General features: G+C 41.0%; 1 protein-coding gene across 1 annotated transcript in view; it reads left to right on the top strand.

Annotated features, from left to right (window-relative positions):
* LOC311503797 (disco-interacting protein 2 homolog C-like) overlaps positions 1-21,024 on the top strand; it is a 54,259-nt gene that overhangs the window by 25,112 nt on the left and 8,123 nt on the right. Inside the window, exons 10-31 of the mRNA XM_084566671.1 lie at positions 398-489; positions 1,453-1,563; positions 2,585-2,708; positions 3,238-3,347; positions 4,757-4,859; positions 4,945-5,009; positions 5,262-5,355; positions 5,479-5,598; positions 7,149-7,263; positions 7,931-8,070; positions 11,572-11,708; positions 12,899-13,107; positions 14,369-14,483; positions 14,789-14,990; positions 15,068-15,177; positions 16,971-17,051; positions 17,303-17,426; positions 17,540-17,661; positions 17,781-17,892; positions 18,847-18,956; positions 19,267-19,397; positions 20,603-20,771. Coding sequence (XP_084422797.1) covers positions 398-489; positions 1,453-1,563; positions 2,585-2,708; positions 3,238-3,347; positions 4,757-4,859; positions 4,945-5,009; positions 5,262-5,355; positions 5,479-5,598; positions 7,149-7,263; positions 7,931-8,070; positions 11,572-11,708; positions 12,899-13,107; positions 14,369-14,483; positions 14,789-14,990; positions 15,068-15,177; positions 16,971-17,051; positions 17,303-17,426; positions 17,540-17,661; positions 17,781-17,892; positions 18,847-18,956; positions 19,267-19,397; positions 20,603-20,771 — 2,696 coding nt within the window. The remainder of the gene's footprint in view (positions 1-397; positions 490-1,452; positions 1,564-2,584; positions 2,709-3,237; positions 3,348-4,756; positions 4,860-4,944; positions 5,010-5,261; positions 5,356-5,478; positions 5,599-7,148; positions 7,264-7,930; positions 8,071-11,571; positions 11,709-12,898; positions 13,108-14,368; positions 14,484-14,788; positions 14,991-15,067; positions 15,178-16,970; positions 17,052-17,302; positions 17,427-17,539; positions 17,662-17,780; positions 17,893-18,846; positions 18,957-19,266; positions 19,398-20,602; positions 20,772-21,024) is intronic.

Below are 21,024 nucleotides of genomic sequence, written 5' to 3' on the forward strand. Positions count from 1 at the left end.
TGGTTTAGATCAGGAATCACAGACTTATTGCCTGGATGTTATGTTTTCAATAAACAGACAGTGTGCAGGAACGTAGCCCCCCTTTTTTCACATTATTAATTCCTTCTTCCTGTGCACCTGTCCACCAACTGTGCATTAGGCACCACTTGCTTTTAAGTATAATCCTCATTCTCCAGACATTAATAAAGACCTCTCCCGAATGGAAATCTCTTAAACGTCATCATCTTGCATTCTTTCAGTTTTTTTTCTAATCAACTTTTGTTACTTAAAATAGAAACCCGCGCTCACATCCTGTGAACGCTCCTCTCTCCTCCTCCTCTTCCTCCTCTCTCTCTCTCTCTCTCTCTTTCTCTCTCTCTCACAAACACCATCATTTTCTGTGTCCTGCTCCCTGCAGGGAAGCTGTGGTCTCGCAGCATCAAGCTTGCCTACAACATCCTCCACAAACTGGGCAGCAAGCAGGAGCCCATGGTGCGGCCTGGCGATCGAGTGAGTCACACTTCTTTATCTTCTTAGGTTCTTTGTTTTTGTCTTTGTTATTCACTCCAGCAGTTTTGTTAGTTTGTTCGGTCCAGCTGTCTGCGATGAATCAGCAAGACACTCGCTTATTAAGCCTATGACATATTTGTCGTTGTTTTTGTTCATTTTAAGTTTCTGATATCAAAAGTTTAGTATTTGTCAACCAACTTCTGTATTCTTGTCCAAATGTTAAAGATGGTAATTAGCTGTCTGCAGCTTGTTAGCCTACTTTAGCACAAAGAGTTGAAGGAAGCGAAAACTTACATTTCATTTTCATAATATGTTCAACACAACTTATAATCAGATATGAAAACACTGTTAAACTCATTTTTAGTTCTTGTAAACTTTCTTTTTGTGTCATTAGTAGGGCTGTCAATCAATTAATACATTTTTCTATCTGTTTTAAATTTACCTTAAAAATACCATCCAGAATATTCTCCAAATTAACCTACAGCATGCTCAAAGAATATGATGTGTCTATGTTGTAAACTATCCATAATGGTCTGCCTTTAGTGAGAAAGATGAGTGATCTCTGTATTAGTTGTGTGCTTGGCCAACAAGTGGTGTTTGAGGCTGGACGTACTCTGGTGGTAACTCATTTCAGAATGACAGTAAATGCAGATAGCTTTATTCTTTTTGAGAAAAGCATCTGGTAGGACGTTGAATCTGAAGTTGCTACTCAAAATTCCATTTTCAATTTCCCCTCGAAGAGTTTCTGACTGCCATCTGCGACGTTACTGCTGCATCCTGATTTCCCAAAAACGGCAGGTTGAGCCGAGGGTCAAATTCCAGAACTTGCATGTGCTAAAAAAATAGAGACGTTAAAAGGAATTTGTCTTAAATCGTTATTGCGCTATGCCTAGCTTTAGAAACAGGCCAATTCGGGTTCCAAGCATCTCTGAACGTGTCTTCTGTCTATTTTCCGTCATCCAGGTGGCGTTGGTGTTTCCTAACAATGACCCAGTGGCCTTCATGGTGGCCTTCTACGGCTGTCTACTGGCTGAGGTGGTTCCTGTTCCCATAGAGGTGCCTCTAAGTCGCAAGGTACGTCATGAAGCAAGTTTTTCCCATTAAAAAAAAGCCACCTGGCTGCGCTCCACAGCAAATCAAATGCTATTCATTCTTATCTTTAGCCCTCGCTGCAGCTCTCCAGGTCTTTTGCTTTAACTTTAAATTGAAGCCGTTCCACAGGATTAGTTTCTCTATGGGAGGTCAGGTGATTTATTTTTTTTTTTTTACAGTACCGCCGGTTTGGTTTGACTATATCTGTATTTCGCCTTGTTCCCACTAGCTACAGTCACCTGCTGTCTTTCATTTCAGCCCTGTTTCTGTGCACAGCTCAGTGACACTGCAGACAATTGAAAAGAAACGTTCAGGATCTTCCATTTCAGCCGTTTGCTAGCAACAAGTGCTTTATTGAAAATAATCCTGTCTGAAAAGGAAACAGAAAAGATGTCTGACATGCAGGCAGCAAGATCTCCCGCTACCCCGCTATCACAAAGAGAATACTATCATCAGTTAGGTTGCAACTGTTGATCTTTGTTGCCTCCAGGGACCTAAAATATCTGATGGCTGGAAGTCCATACTCTGAAAAGCTTCTGGAAAGAGTTATGTTGTGTTTAGTACAATTGCTTTTGTCTCATTCTGGACCCTCTGTGAGACATAACAACTTGTCTTTACAGCATATTGGCCAGTGAAGTGTTGGCATGGTTACACAGCGATTACTTGTTGCAGTAGAAAATGCCTTTTGCAGCATGTTGGTAGCCTCTCTTGAACCCCCTTCCCCCATCCTGCATCTGTGCTGCAGGATTTTCCATAAAATTTTGGTTTCGGTTGGAGAAACAGTGCAGCAGCAGTGCAGCAAGCATCACTTCTGTATCAGCACAACCTGTGCTGCATTAGTACATCTGCTTGTATAATGTTTCCGTAGATATGCTCTGACCGCAGCAGTATTTAGTGAGACATATGAAATCATTTAGATTTAAGTTCATTTATTTGAAGCTTTTTGTTTATCTTTTTATTTCTGATATTTTCTGGTTTTCCTGCTTCCTGTATCGACCGACAGGATGCCGGCAGCCAGCAGATTGGATTCCTGTTGGGCAGCTGTGGCGTTACCGTGGCGCTGACCAGTGATGCTTGCCACAAGGGTCTCCCCAAGAGCGCAACAGGAGAGATCCCACAGTTCAAAGGTGAGAGTGAAAATCATCAATCATAGCTGGATTGTAAAGGATCCTGATGTGGGGGAGGGTAGTGCTTTCCAGAGCTCAATATGAGAGTAGTCGCAGGAGAGAGGCTTTTCTTTCTAATGAATACGTTAACTAAGGCTGCAACTACTATTTTTTTATCTAGATCTTCAATTCGCTTTAGTGACAAATATTTGACAAAGAAAATACTGCAAAATGTGTTGTTGAACACATTATAGGTAACAACCAGATTAGACATCTACTTGTGAATTAATCTGCCTATGAAGTTGCAATTATTCATTTGTGTTTGGTGTAAACTATTTTCTTTAATTGAAATTGACGGAGAAGGCTCTAAATGAACGTGTTACGTTATGTCCTTGAAAAAAAAAAAATGTGAATGAAAAGGAATCACAGAGGATCATAATTATTCCCTGCTGTAGCTCCTTCTGTTTTCTCATATTAGTTGTGTGAAACGTTTTTAAAAAAAATAGATTAATTAATTTCTCTCTCTTTGTCACATACACTCTCTCTGTAGGTTGGCCCAAGTTGCTGTGGTTCGTAACAGAGTCGAAGCACCTTTCCAAACCTCCTAGAGACTGGTTCCCTCACATCAAAGATGCAAATAATGACACTGCGTACATAGAGGTGAGCTGACGTCTAACACACAAACACACATAGGAACCGTGTCTCCTCTGTTGTGGCCTTCAGCTGGTCTTTACTTTGAACTCACATTCTTCTGGTCACCTCAACAACTTTTGTCTTGACATTGTCTGCTGCAGCTGCTTCAGTTTTAACTGATTTATCTCAGTGTTCATTATTATAATTTAGTCATCTGATCTTTAATCTTTCTCATTAGTTGCCATTGCAAATCTGCTGCATTAGGTGTGATTTTAATTTATCTAATTTTAAAAGAGTAGATGGGGAAATAATTGGTTTTCTGGCTGTTTATTCAATAGTGATTCACTCAGTAGCGAGGTTTGTCCCAGATTATCCGGTAATGGGAGGTGTTCACAGATCAACTCTTAAACTTCCCCAACTGTTCGCACACAGGGGGGACGTTGTGATTAATATCAAACATATTTGATCTTTGGGAGTGATTGCATCTCTACTGCACTAACAATAAGAGGAACCAGGCTACAAAGGCACGGAGCAGCTGATGGTGTTGTTAAGCAGCAGTAAACATACTAGCCCGCTAAGCTAGCTTTTGCTAACATACTACTGTTGTCAGATATTAAAGCTAAAATTTCTAGTTTTTCTTCTGCTACTGAGTCTTCTTCATCTTCTGGTGTGATACCCCCACCTACCAGACTGGAGTTTGGATCATTAGACTTACACCAAGTTGTTTCTCGACAGTCTCTGTTGTGTTTACGTTTGTCTCCCTGTGAGCTCATGTGCAGATTCAGTGTATTCAGTGCTTCCTGATCTGGCGCTATCATTTGAGTAATGTCCTGCAGTGTGTGCTGTGCTACTATTCTCAGTCCCGTAGCGTGGTCACGTTTTAGATTAGAGAGAAGAATATCTGTGAAGTTTCTCTTGCAGGGTGTGATTCAGCCCGATTATAAATTCAGTGAGGATTTTCCAACTAACAGAATTTAAAGTGTTAATTAATTCGCTTTAAAGGTGCTAATAGGTGGATTTATTTTACATTTAGACGTAATAATTTTACCTGTTTTCCCCTGTATCTACTCTTTATGCTAAGCTATGATGAGCTCAACTACTGGCTGTGACTTTATATCCATCAGCCAGATACAAAACCGGTGTCAGTCTTCTTATCCAACTTTACAACTCAAATTTACTGTTTAGTTTAATGTCAAACGTAATGATTATGTTATGTAATGTTTTTTAATTCCACTTAATAATTTTGATTATTTGATGGACAAGACATTCGGGACAGCAATGTTTACTGTTTCCTAAAATAACTCTTCTAAGATAAATTGTCATACTTAAAGTCAGTATGGGGTTATTTCAAACTGAATCACCAAAAGGCAGAGAATCCCACTGAAATCTTCCCTCTCAATTAGTTTCATTGCTCCGTCTGTTGTTTTTGCTCTCAGTATAAAACCTGTAAGGATGGCAGCGTGTTGGGAGTCACAGTGACGAGGATTGCTCTGCTCACACACTGCCAGGCTCTCACCCAGTCCTGCAGCTACACCGAGGGTAGGCAAACACACATACAGACACAAAGCTCCGTCTCGAGGCTGTAACCGAGTCATCTAACCCTCTTCTCTTTGTCCACTTATAGCGGAAACCATAGTGAACGTGCTGGACTTTAAGAAGGATGTGGGACTGTGGCACGGCATCCTGACGGTAAGAGGTCAGATGTCAAAGATCGTGGCCCTAGTTTCCTTTTGTTTTCACCCTCTCAATGAAAGCAAATCAAAGCTGATAAGTGGCGTTCAATTTGGTCTTTATGTTAAGTTCACACTAACTATTTAACTTTTAATTACATTGGGATCCAGTGTTTAAATATTCAGGCGATTACTTCACAAACTCAAGTCATTAACATGCAAGAATTGTAAAACATTATTCATCTTTAAATACCGTCATCTGTGTGTGTAGAGTGTGATGAACATGATGCACGTGATCAGCGTGCCCTACTCGCTGATGAAGGTCAACCCTCTGTCGTGGATCCAGAAAGTCTGCCAGTACAAAGGTCAGACCCACTCTCCACCTGCCACTCAGCTCAGTCAATACACTCCATTCACCTGTCCATCAAACAGATTAAATGCTAATTTTCTCTCTCTCTCCGTCTGTTTCTGTGGATTTCCCCCTGCAGCCAAGGTAGCGTGCGTGAAGTCCAGAGACATGCACTGGGCTCTGGTGGCCCACAAAGACCAGAAGGACATCAACCTGAGCTCGCTGCGCATGCTGCTGGTGGCCGACGGCTCAAACCCCTGTAAGGTCACACTCGGCCTCCTCCGCCGAGCTCTTTCACTAACAGGGGAGTTTTGTGAGGTGTATTTGAGATAGAGAATGTCAGGGAAATGGATAAACTCTCTTGGGATGTCGGGAAAGTAGGTCACTTTACAGGAATAGAGCAGGATGTGTCCGAGAACGCATATTTGGTACAATAAATGGTTTTTAGCTTAACTGGAGTGGAAACAAGACTGAGACACAGCAGAGAGAAACCAGGAGGTGACAGAATGTTTCTCGTCCAGACTGATGGTTTTCCGTATTTTAACTCATTGGCCACATAACATAGACATTTCTGATTGAAATCATCCTGATCAGAGATGAACTGTTTTCATGGGCACTAAATAAAATCATTCGACAAGATATGTGTTTATAGTCAGAATATAATATAATATCATTAAAAAATGGGCTATGAAGTGTTAAATCTACTTCAAATATAACAGAAGAAGATGTTGTTTTTCTCCAAACTTTATCAATTAATTATTTTCAACGGCCATGTTTCAGTCCCTCCTGGAAACAAGTCGCTTCACCTGATGTTTACCCCACATGGAGCAAACATGCTCAAACAGAGCAACAGAATGGATTTATTCACACCTCCCCTCTCCAGCTTATTAAATGTTCATTCTGATCGGGCCTGTCTGTCCTGATTGAGGTGGTTTAGTAGTCATCAGTAGTAAATTGCCATCTGTTTGTCATCAGTAGTATGAATAACACAAAATAGCACTTCTTCTTTCTGGCAACTTAACCAGTCAGTTCAATTCTTTGTTTATTCTATGTTGTATATTTAATGTGGAAGCATTCTTAAATGTACCACCAACCCATTATTTTAAAATTAGATCAGATTTAGACACTAACAGCTCCACTACTGTGAAGTCAAAAATAACAACTTTGGCTCCATTTATAAAAGTCTTCTTGTTCCCATTAAGTAAAAATGAACATTTTTCAACATTTTTGCTTCCTCTTCATCGCAACTGACAGTGAAAAAACCTCAGTGAGTCACTGACACTGATTTTTACTGAACATAAAAAGTCTCAACTGCAAATTCCAAGCAACAGAAATGAAGCCCAACAATCTTGGTTCATTTTAATCACTGTAATATGAGACGACTGCTTAACTGAATGTACCACCTCCTAAAAATGGCATCTAGTTGTGGTTTAATAACAGATCCAGTCTGATCTCAGAACAGGGACGTCCAAGGTGAAAAGACTGCTCTGTAATGTTATAATCTCAACAAAAAGCATAAAAATAGCAAGTAGTTGGCTGTAATGGATTACCTGGACTTATCTGGCATTAAAAGGTTTTCAGTAATCTAATTGTTCGGACTGAAACATTTGAAACCACCGGTGCATCAGTCCTCTGAGTGTTTTCTAATCTCATCCTGGGATCCAGGACGACTGATAAAACATCACTTTTTTTTTCTTTTTTTTTTTTTAAATTAGAAACTTACAGTTTGATTTCTGTACACGTCATTGTGTAAGAGTGGCTCAGCACCGGAGCTGAAACAGTTCTGACTTTATGGTTTCCGTCTTTTAGGGTCCATCTCCTCCTGCGACGCCTTCCTCAACGTCTTTCAGACTAAAGGACTGAGAGCCGACGTCATCTGTCCCTGCGCCAGCTCTCCTGAAGCCCTGACTGTGGCCATCAGGAGGTACAAACAAACACACAAACACATTCACACAAACTTTAAACCCAGGGAGTTGGATGGAGCCTACCTGGACCTACAGTAACTAATCAGTCAGTCATGAATCAGCGATACCATACAGACTGCCGAGACAAGAAAGAAAAAAACCTAACAACCAAATGCAACACACAGCAAAGGAACGTGGAGTAAACAACAATGGAAATGAATGATAAACTTGATGATAAACCTCCAAAAAAAAAACATAGGTTGAACAAATGAGGGTAGTCCAACAAAGGAAAACGAGATAATCCAAATATGAAACAAAAAACAAGGCAAACTGAATCTGGGAATTCAGGCAGGAACAACAAGTTGACATGCAGGTAACTCAACAGACAACCGCACAAGGGGCAAGACAGGGCTATAAATACACAAGGGCTGATGGGATAGAAAGAAACAGGTGGACCATGAAGGGAGGAGCAAACAGACAAAAGACAAAGCAAGACAGGTGAAAGCAATAACAAGGGAGGCAAAAAGACAAAGACAGGAAGTAAAACTGACAGGACCTTTTCAAAATAAAACAGGAAAACACACCGAATTACAACAATCCACAACCCATGGGAACCCATGGGAACCCATATAAACTCTAACAACATGTACAGTAGATCTAATTGAGTGTGTCTTCTTTTATGTTCAGGCCGGTTGAGGACAGCAGCCAGCCTCCGGGTCGAGGCGTCCTGTCCATGCAGGGTCTGAGCTACGGAGTCGTCAGGGTCGACACGGAGGAACGCCTGTCGGTGCTCACCGTGCAGGACGTGGGCACGGTCACACCAGGAGGTACAGCCGTCTCTCTTGTTTGCGTGTGTTTTTGTGTTGCACGGCAAAAGTTTGGTCTGTTCAGCTGGCCTTGGAGGGACGGAGTAAGATTAATAGTTCCACAAGCATAAACAAAATACGCACATAGTTTGTCCAACAGTGGAAACATGATGTTGTGGGTGTAAGTGTTCTCCCAGCGGACCACTTAGACAACAGGATTGTTTGTCTTGAGAAGAGAAATTAAGTTTAAATATATTTCACAACATTATTACATCATTAAATGTGAGGATAAATGTGTTTATATTAACGCTGTCACCTTGAAGAGTTGTTATAAAAATGCACAAATATTTTGGTTTTGTTGGTGCATCTTCATATATCGCACCAGCTTGTTGATTTCGTAGGACTTGGTATGAAAACTCAGTACGATACTGTGAGTCCATGACATGAGACTGTGATCTAAAACTTACTTTAAATATTTCGTTTTTTTGTAGAAAATAATTTTATAAATCAGGACATCAAGAAGTTTTATTTTGATAACTGATTTCACAAAATAATGGTCTTAAAAGCAGTACTGAGCCGAAACATTTTGAGGAATTGAACCACATTTTTTGGCATTTTTTCAACATTATGAGGAGAAAAATTAAAGCAGCTGTAATAGATATCTTTTTAATATTAATTAATCAAATCACGATGTGGCACAGTGAAAGGGGTGACTACTTCAAGTGATGCTACCCTTTTTGGTCAGACTGAGATTTATCGTGAGTTGCTGCTCCTTTTTTTACCTGTCTGGTTACAACGTTAGTCTGTTGGTTCCTATCGCTGCTCTCACAGAAAGCGTTTGTGCTGCCGCAGGCAAATGTTTTTGAAGAAAAAGCTCTAAAAAGCCACCTGAACAGAGCAGGTAGTCACAGTTGAAGAGGAGCTGCTGAGCGTTATAGAGCATTTAGGAGCTAAAGAGCAAAATATATTCCTCAGGAGATGGTGGAGACCAAAACAGAACCTAAAAGAGAATAAACATGACACGGATTCATGACTCCAAGTGAATGATAGTGTTGCTTCGTTAAATGTTGAATGTAGAAAGAGGAAATTATATTTCCTCCATATTGAATTACTGTGATATAACTTTGACATTGTGTAATGTTCCTGTGATATAACTGATGTTCTAAGGTAGAAACACATTTAGGAGTTATTGTACGCGGTGCAGTACAATTACTGATCGTACTAGTTCTCTCTGCTCCCCTGAAAAGTTAAACTATCAGGCTTCAGTTGCGTCATGCACCGAATGGCAAAAACTCCATTAAGTCCACTAAATCGTAAAATTAGTTGTAAGGGTGTGTAAATGTGCGGCCTCTGTTTCTCATTACTGTCCAATTTTAGCAGCTCTCTCCCTCCCTCTCTCCCTCTCTCCATTCATGACTGAGCAAGTTGAGTGTTTCCTTCTTTATGTTTTCAAAAGCTTTGAACGACTGAGAAAAAAAAAAACACAAAGGAGACAGGAGAGTTTATAATACACAATACAATGCAATCTATTCTAATCATCCGAGTTTACCACTCTGAGAGTTTAGCAAAGTGATACAGAACATAAAAAGCTTTCACGACATTATACATCATTTGTCCCACTGGTTTGAATGGATTTGAATGGATTAAACCTGTTTCTAATATTAAAAATATGTATATCTTCCACATTGGCACTTTTTTATTATAGCTGTTAACACAATCATAGTTATTACAAGTTATATTAAATATGAGACTGTGTATAAAATGGTTGTGATCTCCTTTCTCCAAATTGGATGTGGATACCCATAAATTAAAGCCATTAATGATGGATGCGATTTATGGACTAGTGTTTAGAGAAGCAACATTGATGTCCTGTATTTCCATGAGTGAGGTGCCGCTAACCCCCCCCCCCCCAGACTGCTCCCTGGGTGCCTTGCATGGCTGTCCACTGCTCCAACTGTGATCACTTTGATGGGTTAGGTCGAGAACAAATTCCTTGTGTGTGTTACATATATAGACATGGCATATAAAGCTGATACAATTCATTATTAAGGCTCTGAAGCCATTTTAAAGATATTCAGTTTATTATCATAAAGAGAAAGACATGCAGAAAATATTCAGATTTTAAAGGCTGAATCTGAACTTTTGCAAAATCTGCACTGAAATGTACATTTAATTGTTGCTGATTTATTTTCTGCTGATTAATTTATAAACGACCACACTACAATGCAGTTATTACAAGGTATAAAAGCCACCTGTTTGGATAGCCTGCAGTATAAGTATATGATAGCATTAGTATTGTGTAAAGTATTTTGAATGTACCTTGAAAACATCTTGGTTTTAAATAAGTACATTTTAATATTTGAAATACAATTTTTGCAGTTCAAAATCACAAGTTAAACCTTCTATACAGATTTTACAGCAACTATTTTACTGATTTAATAAATACATAACAGGGTTTAGCATTAGCACAACACACAACACTAACTGCGTTTCTTCTCTTTGGTTTTTGGCTGTTTTTGGAATGTTTCAGAATTTAACAAAGAATGAACATACTGTGTTATTGCATCCTTGCTGAATGTTCCTAATATACTTTTATTAAGGCCAAGCAGAGTGCAACTAAATGTTTCCATAGGAAAATGCACAGGACACTGTAAAAGTGAGTTTTTTCACAATGAATGTATGTCTTCAGCTACAGGTGCAGCGAGTACTCCTACGAACTCTTGTAAATAGAATTCACACATGAGGCGGTGAAGTTGGGTTTACTATAATCCTAAATGAAGGCAGTAATCTCCACAATGAAACGTGTAAATCCTTCTAATCAAACACACAGGTTGCCGCAGCTAATCAAACATCACTGTCACAGATTCTAAGCTTTCCTTTTCCACTCGCCTCCTGTCGCCGTAAACTCACACCACCTAGTGTTCACTGCGGGAATAACACCTGCACCATAAAGGAATTTAGCATTAATTAATCATTCATCTTTATCAGAGTATGCTGGAACCTGAGATGTTACTTTTCTGCTCGACATATGATGGCTGGCGAGGTTTTTCTTACAGAAGCCTGATTTAAAATGCAGAAATCTGAGCTAATGAATGTTTGCTGATGCTCTGGAAATCAGTCAGAAACCTTCAAAACCCCTGCAGGTGCAGATTTGTGGCCATTCTGTGTTATTGGACTCACTTTTTATCATTGACCCCATCGTTAGGAATATGCTGGCACCAATTAGCTGCTTGAGATATTCAGTTTTTAACCCAGATACAGTAGTAAGTAACCTGGTTTTGGTTCAATACAGACACAAGCAGACGTCACATTTGGGTCAGAACAACCTACTTTAAGCTCTGATGTGGTTTTATTTTCATAAACAGGTGCGCTAGGAGATGAGACCATCATTCCTTCCTCCTGTGTACAACAAAAAAAAACATCTCTCTTTATTTAAGGAAATATTTCAATGTCTTCACACTGTGCTCTCTCCCTCGCTCTCTTTCCGTCTCTGTGTTTTTTTTCTGTCTCTCACCCACGTAGGCCTGGTGTGTGTGGTGAAGCCCGAAGGCGTCCCTCAGCTCTGTCAGACAGATGAGATCGGTGAACTCTGCGTTTGCTCCATCGCCACCGGCATGTCGTACTACGGCCTGACGGGCATGACAAAGAACACGTTTGAGGTGAGCTGCAGTCTGTGTCTGTGTCTGATCGGCTGTCTCAGACACAAACAGCACAAACTCTGACTCACGATTGTTGGTATTTTTTTTACAGTAATTGCTTGTTAATGCCATGGTCACCGCACATAACAATGTTGCTGCACACACTGGAACCTTCCTGTCAAGTATTCAACATAATGAATGTCAGTGAAGGCTCGCTAGAACATTCCTCTACCACTGGGAATGTCAACATCACTTCATATTTGTTTGTATCTTGCCGATGTCAGACAAAGGAGAAGTCAGTGGTAATGATCTCGCACAGAAATGTTTTGACAAGGTCTGCAGCTAACTATTATTTTCAGTGTCGCTTCATCTGCTGGTTATTTATAAGCTTGAGGCGACTTCTTCGTATGTCTTGATTTGTCTGACTAACAGACCAAAACTAAAAGATATTCAATTTCCTGAAAGAACTCAGCAAAAATTACACTTGAGAAGCTAAATTGCAGAAATTGCTGATTTATTTCTTCGTCAACTAATCTAGTCATTTTGTTTTTCAGATTTTCTGACTCACTGCTGCATCATATTGTCTTTCTTAGTTTTCTTTTGGCAAATTCCTAAAGAACTTCCTGGTAAACTTAATGTCTATACAGTGTCTTAAGAGGCTATTTGGGTAGCTTTCTCTCGTAGTTGGCTGTTTGGACTAGTGTGACCCTCTCTGACCGAGCTGAGACCGGTTAGAGAGGGTGGTCTCAGTCCACTTGAAATCATTCCTTGGAGCTACTTATTTGTAGCAAGAACACATGTTACCCTTTGACTACCTTACATTGAATATTATATAACCAAGCAGTTTGCCTGATCCCTCTTTGCAAGAGAAACAGTCGGGTGAAAGGGTTGTTGTATACCTCCACAGTACGTCTTCTCCTTCGGAGGTGTCTGAAAGCAGCCGTGCTCTTGTGTCTTGATTTTGCGGTCTCTATTTTTGTTGGTGTTTGGTTTAATTGCGACACAAGTGAAAGAAAGTTCTGTGTATAAATGAGACGGTCAGTGGAGACCTGTGCAGAGCCCCGCTTGACTACCAGATCCTGTTTGTTGAAGACCGGCAGCGTGACATTATCAATATAAAAGTCCAAAGTTAAAAATACCCTGATGTCTGACTTTAGCTCTAGACCTGGCCTGTTGCCATGGTGACGGCTGAACGTCCTTTGTGTTCGCAGGTCTACCCGGTGAGCTCCAGCGGGGGGCTGATCAGCGAGTACGCCTTCGTGCGGACCGGCCTGCTGGGCTTCGTCGGCCCCGGAGGCCTCGTCTTCATCACCGGAAAGATGGACGGGCTCATCATGGTGAGCGGGAGGAGGCACAACGCAGACGACATTGTTGCCACGGCGCTGGCAGTGGAGCCAATGAAATTCGTGTACAGGGGCAGGTGAGTGTTTGTTGATCTTGCTCTGCCTGTTAAAGGTCCTTGGACCTGTGAGGTAGCAGTCTCATGTCGACCAGATCAGCCAGTGCAGCATTTTAAAGTTACATTCAAACTAAAATGATTTTTTATTTTTTTTTCTGACTCCGTCGACAGCAGCTGAAATCCAGCCAAATGTCCCACATTGCCACATCCACTGTCACACTGATAAATGAGCAATATCCTTGTACATAATAAATCTAATAAAGTAGAGCAATAGTGGATGAATCCAGAAACTGTAATAGAGTGAAGTTTAATTGTGTCTGTGGCCACCGAGGAGGAAATTCATCTTTTACCTGACAGGCTCTGATGACGTTTTTCTGGAGCTATTTAAAGTATCTATTCAGGGAGGAAGCTGCTGTACCGACACAAAATCCTTGTAAAATGTAAAGCACGCACACTGAAAATTAATTTTTTTTTATTGTGCTGATTATTTCTCCTCTAGTTTTACTACTTCCTGCGCTGAAGTGCCATCAGTTTGCTGACTCAGCACTTTGATAATTTTTTTGTAGTTGTGTTATTTAATGTGTAATATTCTTATTTGTACGATTGGTTCAAGGTCCCCTGTATTGTGCTAAACCGCACTGTTAACATCTGCTGTAGCTCCACTAACATACCATCAATAAACCAATACAATGAAATGGGTAGAGTGAAACCTGGAAAACACCTGCATCAAACATTTCATCCATCAGCAGGGGAGCTTCTGTCTGAAAACAAATGACCCTCTGAGATCAGTTCCTCAGTGAATCTAATTCATCAGATCTGTTTTTAGATTCCTGTTGTTGCTCCTCTGATGTGATAAAGTGAAGAACTAAAAGATTTGAATCAGATTAATGTTTTTAAAGTAAAAAGCTGAAATATATGCCTATATAGGGTTTTTAATGATTTGAGAAACAATTCTAAAGTTTGGGACACTTTCGATAATAATTGTGCAAAATACTACAGTCTTAGCAGACATTCTTCTCACCTGAATGTCTTTGTTATATAGGTAAAAGACTTCTGAAGCAGCATTTAGACAAAACAACTGGATACATTTCTTTTTATGACAATCTTATGAAGCAGTCTAGTTTAAGAGCTATGGCCAGGAAGGAGCCAATGTGTTCCTGGCAGTATTCAACCACATCCTCAGTGCAGCACAGGGCACAGCTTCAGTGACTCTGGAAGTGCTGCAGAACGAAGGCACTCTCTGAGCCGCACTGACTCATGTGTCTGTCCTCTGTCGCTGCAGGATAGCGGTGTTCTCTGTGACGGTGCTGAGAGATGAGAGGATCGTGGTTGTGGCGGAGCAGAGACCAGACTCCACAGAGGAGGACAGCTTCCAGTGGATGAGCCGCGTACTGCAGGTCAGAATCGTCGGATTCTCGCGTATGATGCAAACTGTTGCTTTACCGGATTGGACCGCGTCATATTTTGATATTCCCACAGTGGGATTAATAAAGGACTGTGTTAGCTAATCTAAACGTAAATTAATAATCTCATTTTATCTCATCTTGACAGTTTAATTTAACTGATCTAACCTCTAACCTTAACCTAATATAAATAATTTCAACTCACTGTAACTAATTTAATATGACTGATATGTCCTTAATAATTAAAGAGAAATCACATACAACATCAGCTGATGGTCTCTCTGTCCTCTGTCTCTCAGGCCATAGACAGCATCCATGGGGTGGGTGTCTTCTGTCTGGCTCTGGTCCCGGCCAACACGCTCCCCAAGACTCCCCTGGGCGGCATCCACCTGTCGGAGATCAAGCAGCTGTACCTGGAGGGGGGGCTGCACCCCTGCAACGTCCTCATGTGCCCCCACACCTGCGTCACCAACCTGCCCAAACCACGGCAGAAACAGCCAGGTGGGCTGTTGTTTTGGGGTTGTTTTGTCTTGTGTCGGAGGCTGTCGATGTGCTGATCCCGTGTGCGTGTGTTGCAGAGATCGGACCTGCCTCTGTGATGGTGGGGAATCTTGTGTCGGGGAAGAGGATCGCCCAGGCCAGCGGCAGAGACCTGGGACAGACTGATGACAACGATCAGGTGAGACACGTGGAAAGACTTCAAGTAAGGCTCTGTGAGGTGATTTAATGATAAATAAAATGTTCGCCAATCTCTCAACTAGCAAAGAAAACAAAGTAACAACAAGACTCTTGCAAAACAATCAAAGCTTGGTGCTGTGTTGAAATACAAAAATTTAAAATCCCTTCTTGTATTGGCAACAAAATCTGAGCAGAAAAAAAGGCAATTGAAATTGATTTCATTTTCCAAGCAAATTCTTTCAGGCATTGTCCAATTCTAGCTTCTGAAATATGTCTTTGACTCTGTCTTATATTTAACTGAATAAAATAAGATATCTGGAGAGTCATCATGCATTCAACGCCCATTCATCAACATTTATCAAACACATACTTCAGGGTCAAAAAATCACACAAACAAGAACATTTTGTAAGCGTAGGCTCAAATATAAACATGATGAAATAAGGACTTTTTGTTTCAATAGAAATGTCTTTGAACTCTTGAATTGAATAATTACAGAACTGAGTGAAGGTCAATGCTGTTTTCCTCAGCCGCTGATTGGAAAGTTGACATTTTAGGGAAACAGCACAACTAATAATCTCAACTTCATCAAGAGCTCCAATTGATTTACAATCAGAAACTGGCAATAAACTTTCTAAACAAGTGCCTGGTGAAGCAAGTTTGAGCCGCTGCATCATGAATGTCTTCGACAGAGGCAGTGTGAAGTATCGACAGGTTTCATCTTCCCTACTTTGATACCTCACAGCCTGTCATATTGATTAAAACAGTTTAATGTTCTGCACAGAAGGTAGAGCTCAGCAGTAAAAATAAATAGTGCACTCTCAGCAGCATCTGCTGAGTCAGCACATACTGACATGAAGTTCATTTTAAGATAAAAATGTATTTATACATCCTCTGCTTTCTTGCTGCGTTATTGGTTTTATTGGAATTTTATGTCTCTAATCTGCTATGCTGTTTTATATTAAAGGCAGTAATTGAAATTCTGTGTGAAATGCATCATTTTATGCCTCCTGTAAGCCTGTTTGATGCATCCCTGCTGCTGTTCACTGGGATCGGATTTTGTTATAGAACCTGGGTTGAAGTCTCTTTCTCAACTTTAAAGGTCAGCACACTGAGGTAGATTAGTTTTATCGTTGCCAACTATTGACAGGAATCAAAGTACGAGCTTTGGGGATTCACCCCTCCCAGATATTGGCAGAAAAATTCGGTCAGGTTCGGTCAAACCAGATTATCTGGTAATGTGTTTACAATGCTGCTCTCACGCCACCTGAGCTGCTCAAAAAACGCATCAATTGATATCAAACATGATTAATGTTTAAGATTTAAAATCTGGATGACTACATCAGCAATCTTAACTGAAGTGTCTCCAGATGCATTTGGTCATTCCCACTAGTTTAGCCTTTTGTCTGTTTTTACCGCAAAATATTACAGTGCTACAGCAAGTACAGCAACTTCTTCTTTTTCTTCTGGTTTGATTGGTTGGATCAGCTTGCTTGTGTTTTGCCGCCACCAATCAATTTGTTTACATCCATTCCCTTGTGAGAACATGTAAGGTGGTGCTCTCAATGCTCCCGGGTCGGCCACAACATTTTAAATATCTTGTAGTATGCACAAGTCTGAGTTTAGCGAGGCCATATATCTGTGAAGTTACTCCTGTGTGTGTGATGCAACCTGATTTCAAAATGGGTCAGAACTCCTGTAGTCTGAGTCCAGCTTTATTGTTTTGTTTTTTTTTAAAGTCTGTGATAAAGACGTCACTTTATGCTGATGAAATCCAAGGCAACCGGTGTTCCTTTGTGTTGCAGTTCCTGTTCCTGTCTGAGGTTTTGCAGTGGAGAGCCCAGACCACACCTGACCACGTCCTCTACACACTGCTCAGCTCCCGGGTAACAAACGAACACACGCAAACTCATATTTCATCTTGTACCTACTTTTATAATCTGCCTCTGGTCGATTGAAAACATATTCCATTTGATTGAGTGATTTTTTAGTAAAAGGCTGTGAAAACTCACAATGCAAACAGCAACAGAGTTTTCAGGATGTGAAGTCTGAGCACAGATTGTTCTAAAGAAGGAAAAATACAGGTTAACACGGTTAACACCCATCACTCCTTCGCACTGTCACTCACCTCCTCCAGGGGGCAGTGTCCAGCTCTCTCACCTGTCTGCAGCTGCATAAGAGGGCAGAGCGAGTGGCGGCTCTTCTGATGGAAAGAGGAGGTCTGCAGGAAGGAGACCACGTCGCTCTGGTTTACCCGCCAGGTCGGAGATGAAACACATGTTGAACGTGTTATTTTAGGTTTTTGGCAAAGCTGAACAGATCTCTCACACCTTGCCCTGCCTCTGTCTGTGTTTTGTGTTTATTTGCCCTGCAGGTATAGACCTGATTGCTGCCTTCTACGGCAGCCTGTACGCCGGCTGTGTTCCCATCACGGTGCGGCCGCCTCACCCTCAGAACATCTCCACCACTCTGCCCACTGTCAAGATGATTGTCGAGGTCAGACTCTTGTTCTGCACCGATTCTGTCAAACCATGCTCCATGTCCCTTGTAAAAACATAGAGAAGGTTAAAGCTAAGCCTCTCCTCCCATCATTTTCTCTCTCTCCGTCTCTGCAGGTCAGCCACTCGGCCTGTGTGATGACCACAGCTGTCATCTGTAAGCTGCTGCGCTCCAAGGAGGCCATGGCCACCGTGGACATCAGGAACTGGCCACCAGTCCTTGATACCGGTAGTGTGGCGTGACAAACAAACATTTAAGTGGACTCTCAGCTGTTGGTTTCACTATATGCTTCAATACAACTACAGTATGTGCCAAGACTCCATCATATCATAACTTTAACATTATCTTAACCCAGAAATGAACTCTATCTACTGGTGGAGCAGGAGGTAGCAAATTAAATTGAACATTCAGTCAGCGCTATAATAGAAATGTAGCCTCGCTTTACTTATTTTTATTTCAACTTTTTATTTTTTTGCAAAAAGCCTAGCTGTATTATTAGATTAGTTTTATTGCCAGCCATTGTTTTGAAAGTGTTTTGAGTTTTTATAGTGCAAGGTGTTAGGTGTTAGTCTAATATTTTTCTTAAAAATCAAAGCCGGCCCCGTCTGTGTCCATTAGTTTCTCCTGCGCATGTAAAACATTAAAAGTGGCACTCAGATACCTAACTTTAGTTGTTTTTTTTAGCATTGTCCTAATATCACACATTTGTTGTGATGCATAAACACTCATGCAGTGCTGTAGTGAGTGGTTTGCAGCAGGATGATGGATGTGTTATTGAGCAAAGATAAACTGCAGTGTTTGTGTGTGTGTTCAGGGCAACAGTGTGAATCATTGATGTGTTTTTAATAGACAACAATAGCGCTCAGAGGAATAAGATATATCGGTGTATCGGTTTATGATTCGCACAGCACCTAGTTATTCACATACGTTCATTTTTAGTTTTCATGTGGGATTCGTTGTCTTCAAGAAAAATGTGCATCACCACACTTGTGCTTTAAAGGAACTGCTTTAATATAGAAGGTAAAGGTCTTGTCTTGTTTTAGTGCCTCTGAATATTCTAGTACTCCTTCAAGCTGCTCGAGTAGCTCTGTTGGTTCAACTGGAGGTCAGCTTCTAAAATAAATAAAGCTCAGCAGACTGCCCTCTTGAGTGTAATAAAATAAATGTATGTGTGTGCTGCAGATGACCTGCCAAAGAAGAAGCCTCCAGCTCTCTATAAGCCCACCAACCCTGACGGCCTGGCCTATCTGGACTTCAGCGTGTCGACGACTGGCATGCTGGCCGGAGTTCAGGTCAGCTCAGCGTTAATCCTCACCATCCAACCAAATTGTCACCAGGGTCGACTGCCCTCCTCCTTTGCTCATGGCTGTTATTCCAGAATGAAACTCAGCCATCAGAGTAAACTGAAGAAAGCAGAATCAAAGCATGTTTTGTTTTTCTGTGGAAGGTCTTAGTCCTAACTCTTAAACCTCTTCACGTTTTTTCAGAAATGAATTTGAAGTGTGAATTTAAACAGTAACTGTCAGTCTTTCTATCTTTCTATCCTTGTGTGTCTCTTTGTGTGTTGTTGTGTCTCTTTCTCCTTCCCCTTCCTCTCTGCAGATGTCCCATAATGCAGTTGGAGCCTTCTGTCGGTCGGTGAAGCTGCAGTGTGAGCTGTACCCATCCAGAGAAGTGGCCATCTGTCTGGATCCATACTGCGGCCTCGGCTTCGTCCTCTGGTGTCTCTGCAGGTTGGTGCATCTCTTCAGTTTTCCCCCAGCTATGTCGAAACAACTAAATATGTGTTTACCACTCTTAAAGGGGAATCCCATGATTTAGCATTACACTACATTATAGCTGTAACTTAGAAGTTTTAAAAAGTTGACTTTGTCTTTAAGGTTTTACATTATTTTTTAGCAATATGTTACTTTATCATGATCATCTAGAATGGATAAACTGACCAACTGATCAGCGTTATTCAGGAGAGACCAGCTCTGTACGACAGTTTGTAGCTCTTCCTAGCTTCGTGGCCTGCCAGCTAACAGCCTCCCCTTTTGAATGAATGAATGAATGAATGAATGAATGAAGACCACTGCCAGCTGCTGGTATGAAGAACAAATGTGTGTTCAACTGTCCAGACACAGGAGACGTCACAGTCGGTTACTTGCTGCTAGTTTTTTGATGCTGGTTTGTCTGTAGCTTAAGATTACATAGGAGAATTTATATTATTTAAAGTTTAAAATACTTTCATAATTATTATTATTATTATTATTATACATTCTTCATGACAGTGTGTCATAAATAGTTTATTGTTACTCACTTGATACATGATGCACGCCCACTGAAGCCCTGAGTTAAAGTAGAGGAGTCAACACAGAAACAGTTCAGCCTAATATTCACCGGCAACAAATTCACGACCAAGAAGGTTAAAAAATGCACTTTTTAATCACAGAAGGTTTGGTTATTCTCAGATTATGATTAATGAAGTTACTCGGCCTCCTTTAATAAGAAGAGCAGCAATTTGCAGTTGTGATAAAAACCAGTGAAGCTCTCCGTCTTTAAACCTTAAATCTGGGCTCCAGATCACAGGCCTGGTTATTTTAAATTCACTGCTCATAAATTGTGAACTTGGCTGGACCAGATTTCTGCTGCTAAACGTCTTCTCATTAAAACACATCGCAAATCACCTCCTATATTAGAATTCCCCTCCTCCTCCTCAGTGACTTTAACTCATGTTTACAACTGATTGTTCTGAGATGCGACTTTTTGCTTTTGAGTTTCGCAATGTTAACAAGCCTGACTGGTTATATAAAGGATAAATCTTAGTTGTATTTACTGTAGTCTTTAAATAGGACCTTGGTAAGCTTGTATTAGAGTAAAGAACCCGCTCCAGCTACTGCTCATGAAGGAGTATCAGACATATGAACTGAAGACAGTGTGTTTGTGCTGTCTGCAGTGTGTATTCCGGCCACCAGTCCATTCTGATCCCCCCAGTGGAGCTGGAGTCCAACCCTGCTCTGTGGCTGCTGGCTGTCAGCCAGCTGAGGGTGCGAGACACCTTCTGCTCCTACAGCGTCATGGAGCTCTGCACCAAAGGACTCGGCCTGCAGACCGAGGCGCTCAAGGTCAGCACGATACTGACAACCTGTCTATTCTAGTAGTATTTGTCTTCATACTTAGAACCTTTTCAAACACAAAAAGTTTTTTTTTCCAGAAAGCCAGTGACACTACAAACTGAGCTCCTAACAAGCATTCAACAGAGGAGTTCAGCTGGAAAGACATCTAAAAATAAGAGACTGTCTGATGATGTGTATGAGAAGGTTCCAGTGACTAGGGTCTCTGAACGACCCAATACGTTAGAGGGTGTTGTTCAGATGA

This window comes from Chelon labrosus (genome assembly GCF_963514085.1).
Source record: "Chelon labrosus genome assembly, chromosome: 18".
Lineage (NCBI taxonomy): Eukaryota > Metazoa > Chordata > Actinopteri > Mugiliformes > Mugilidae > Chelon > Chelon labrosus.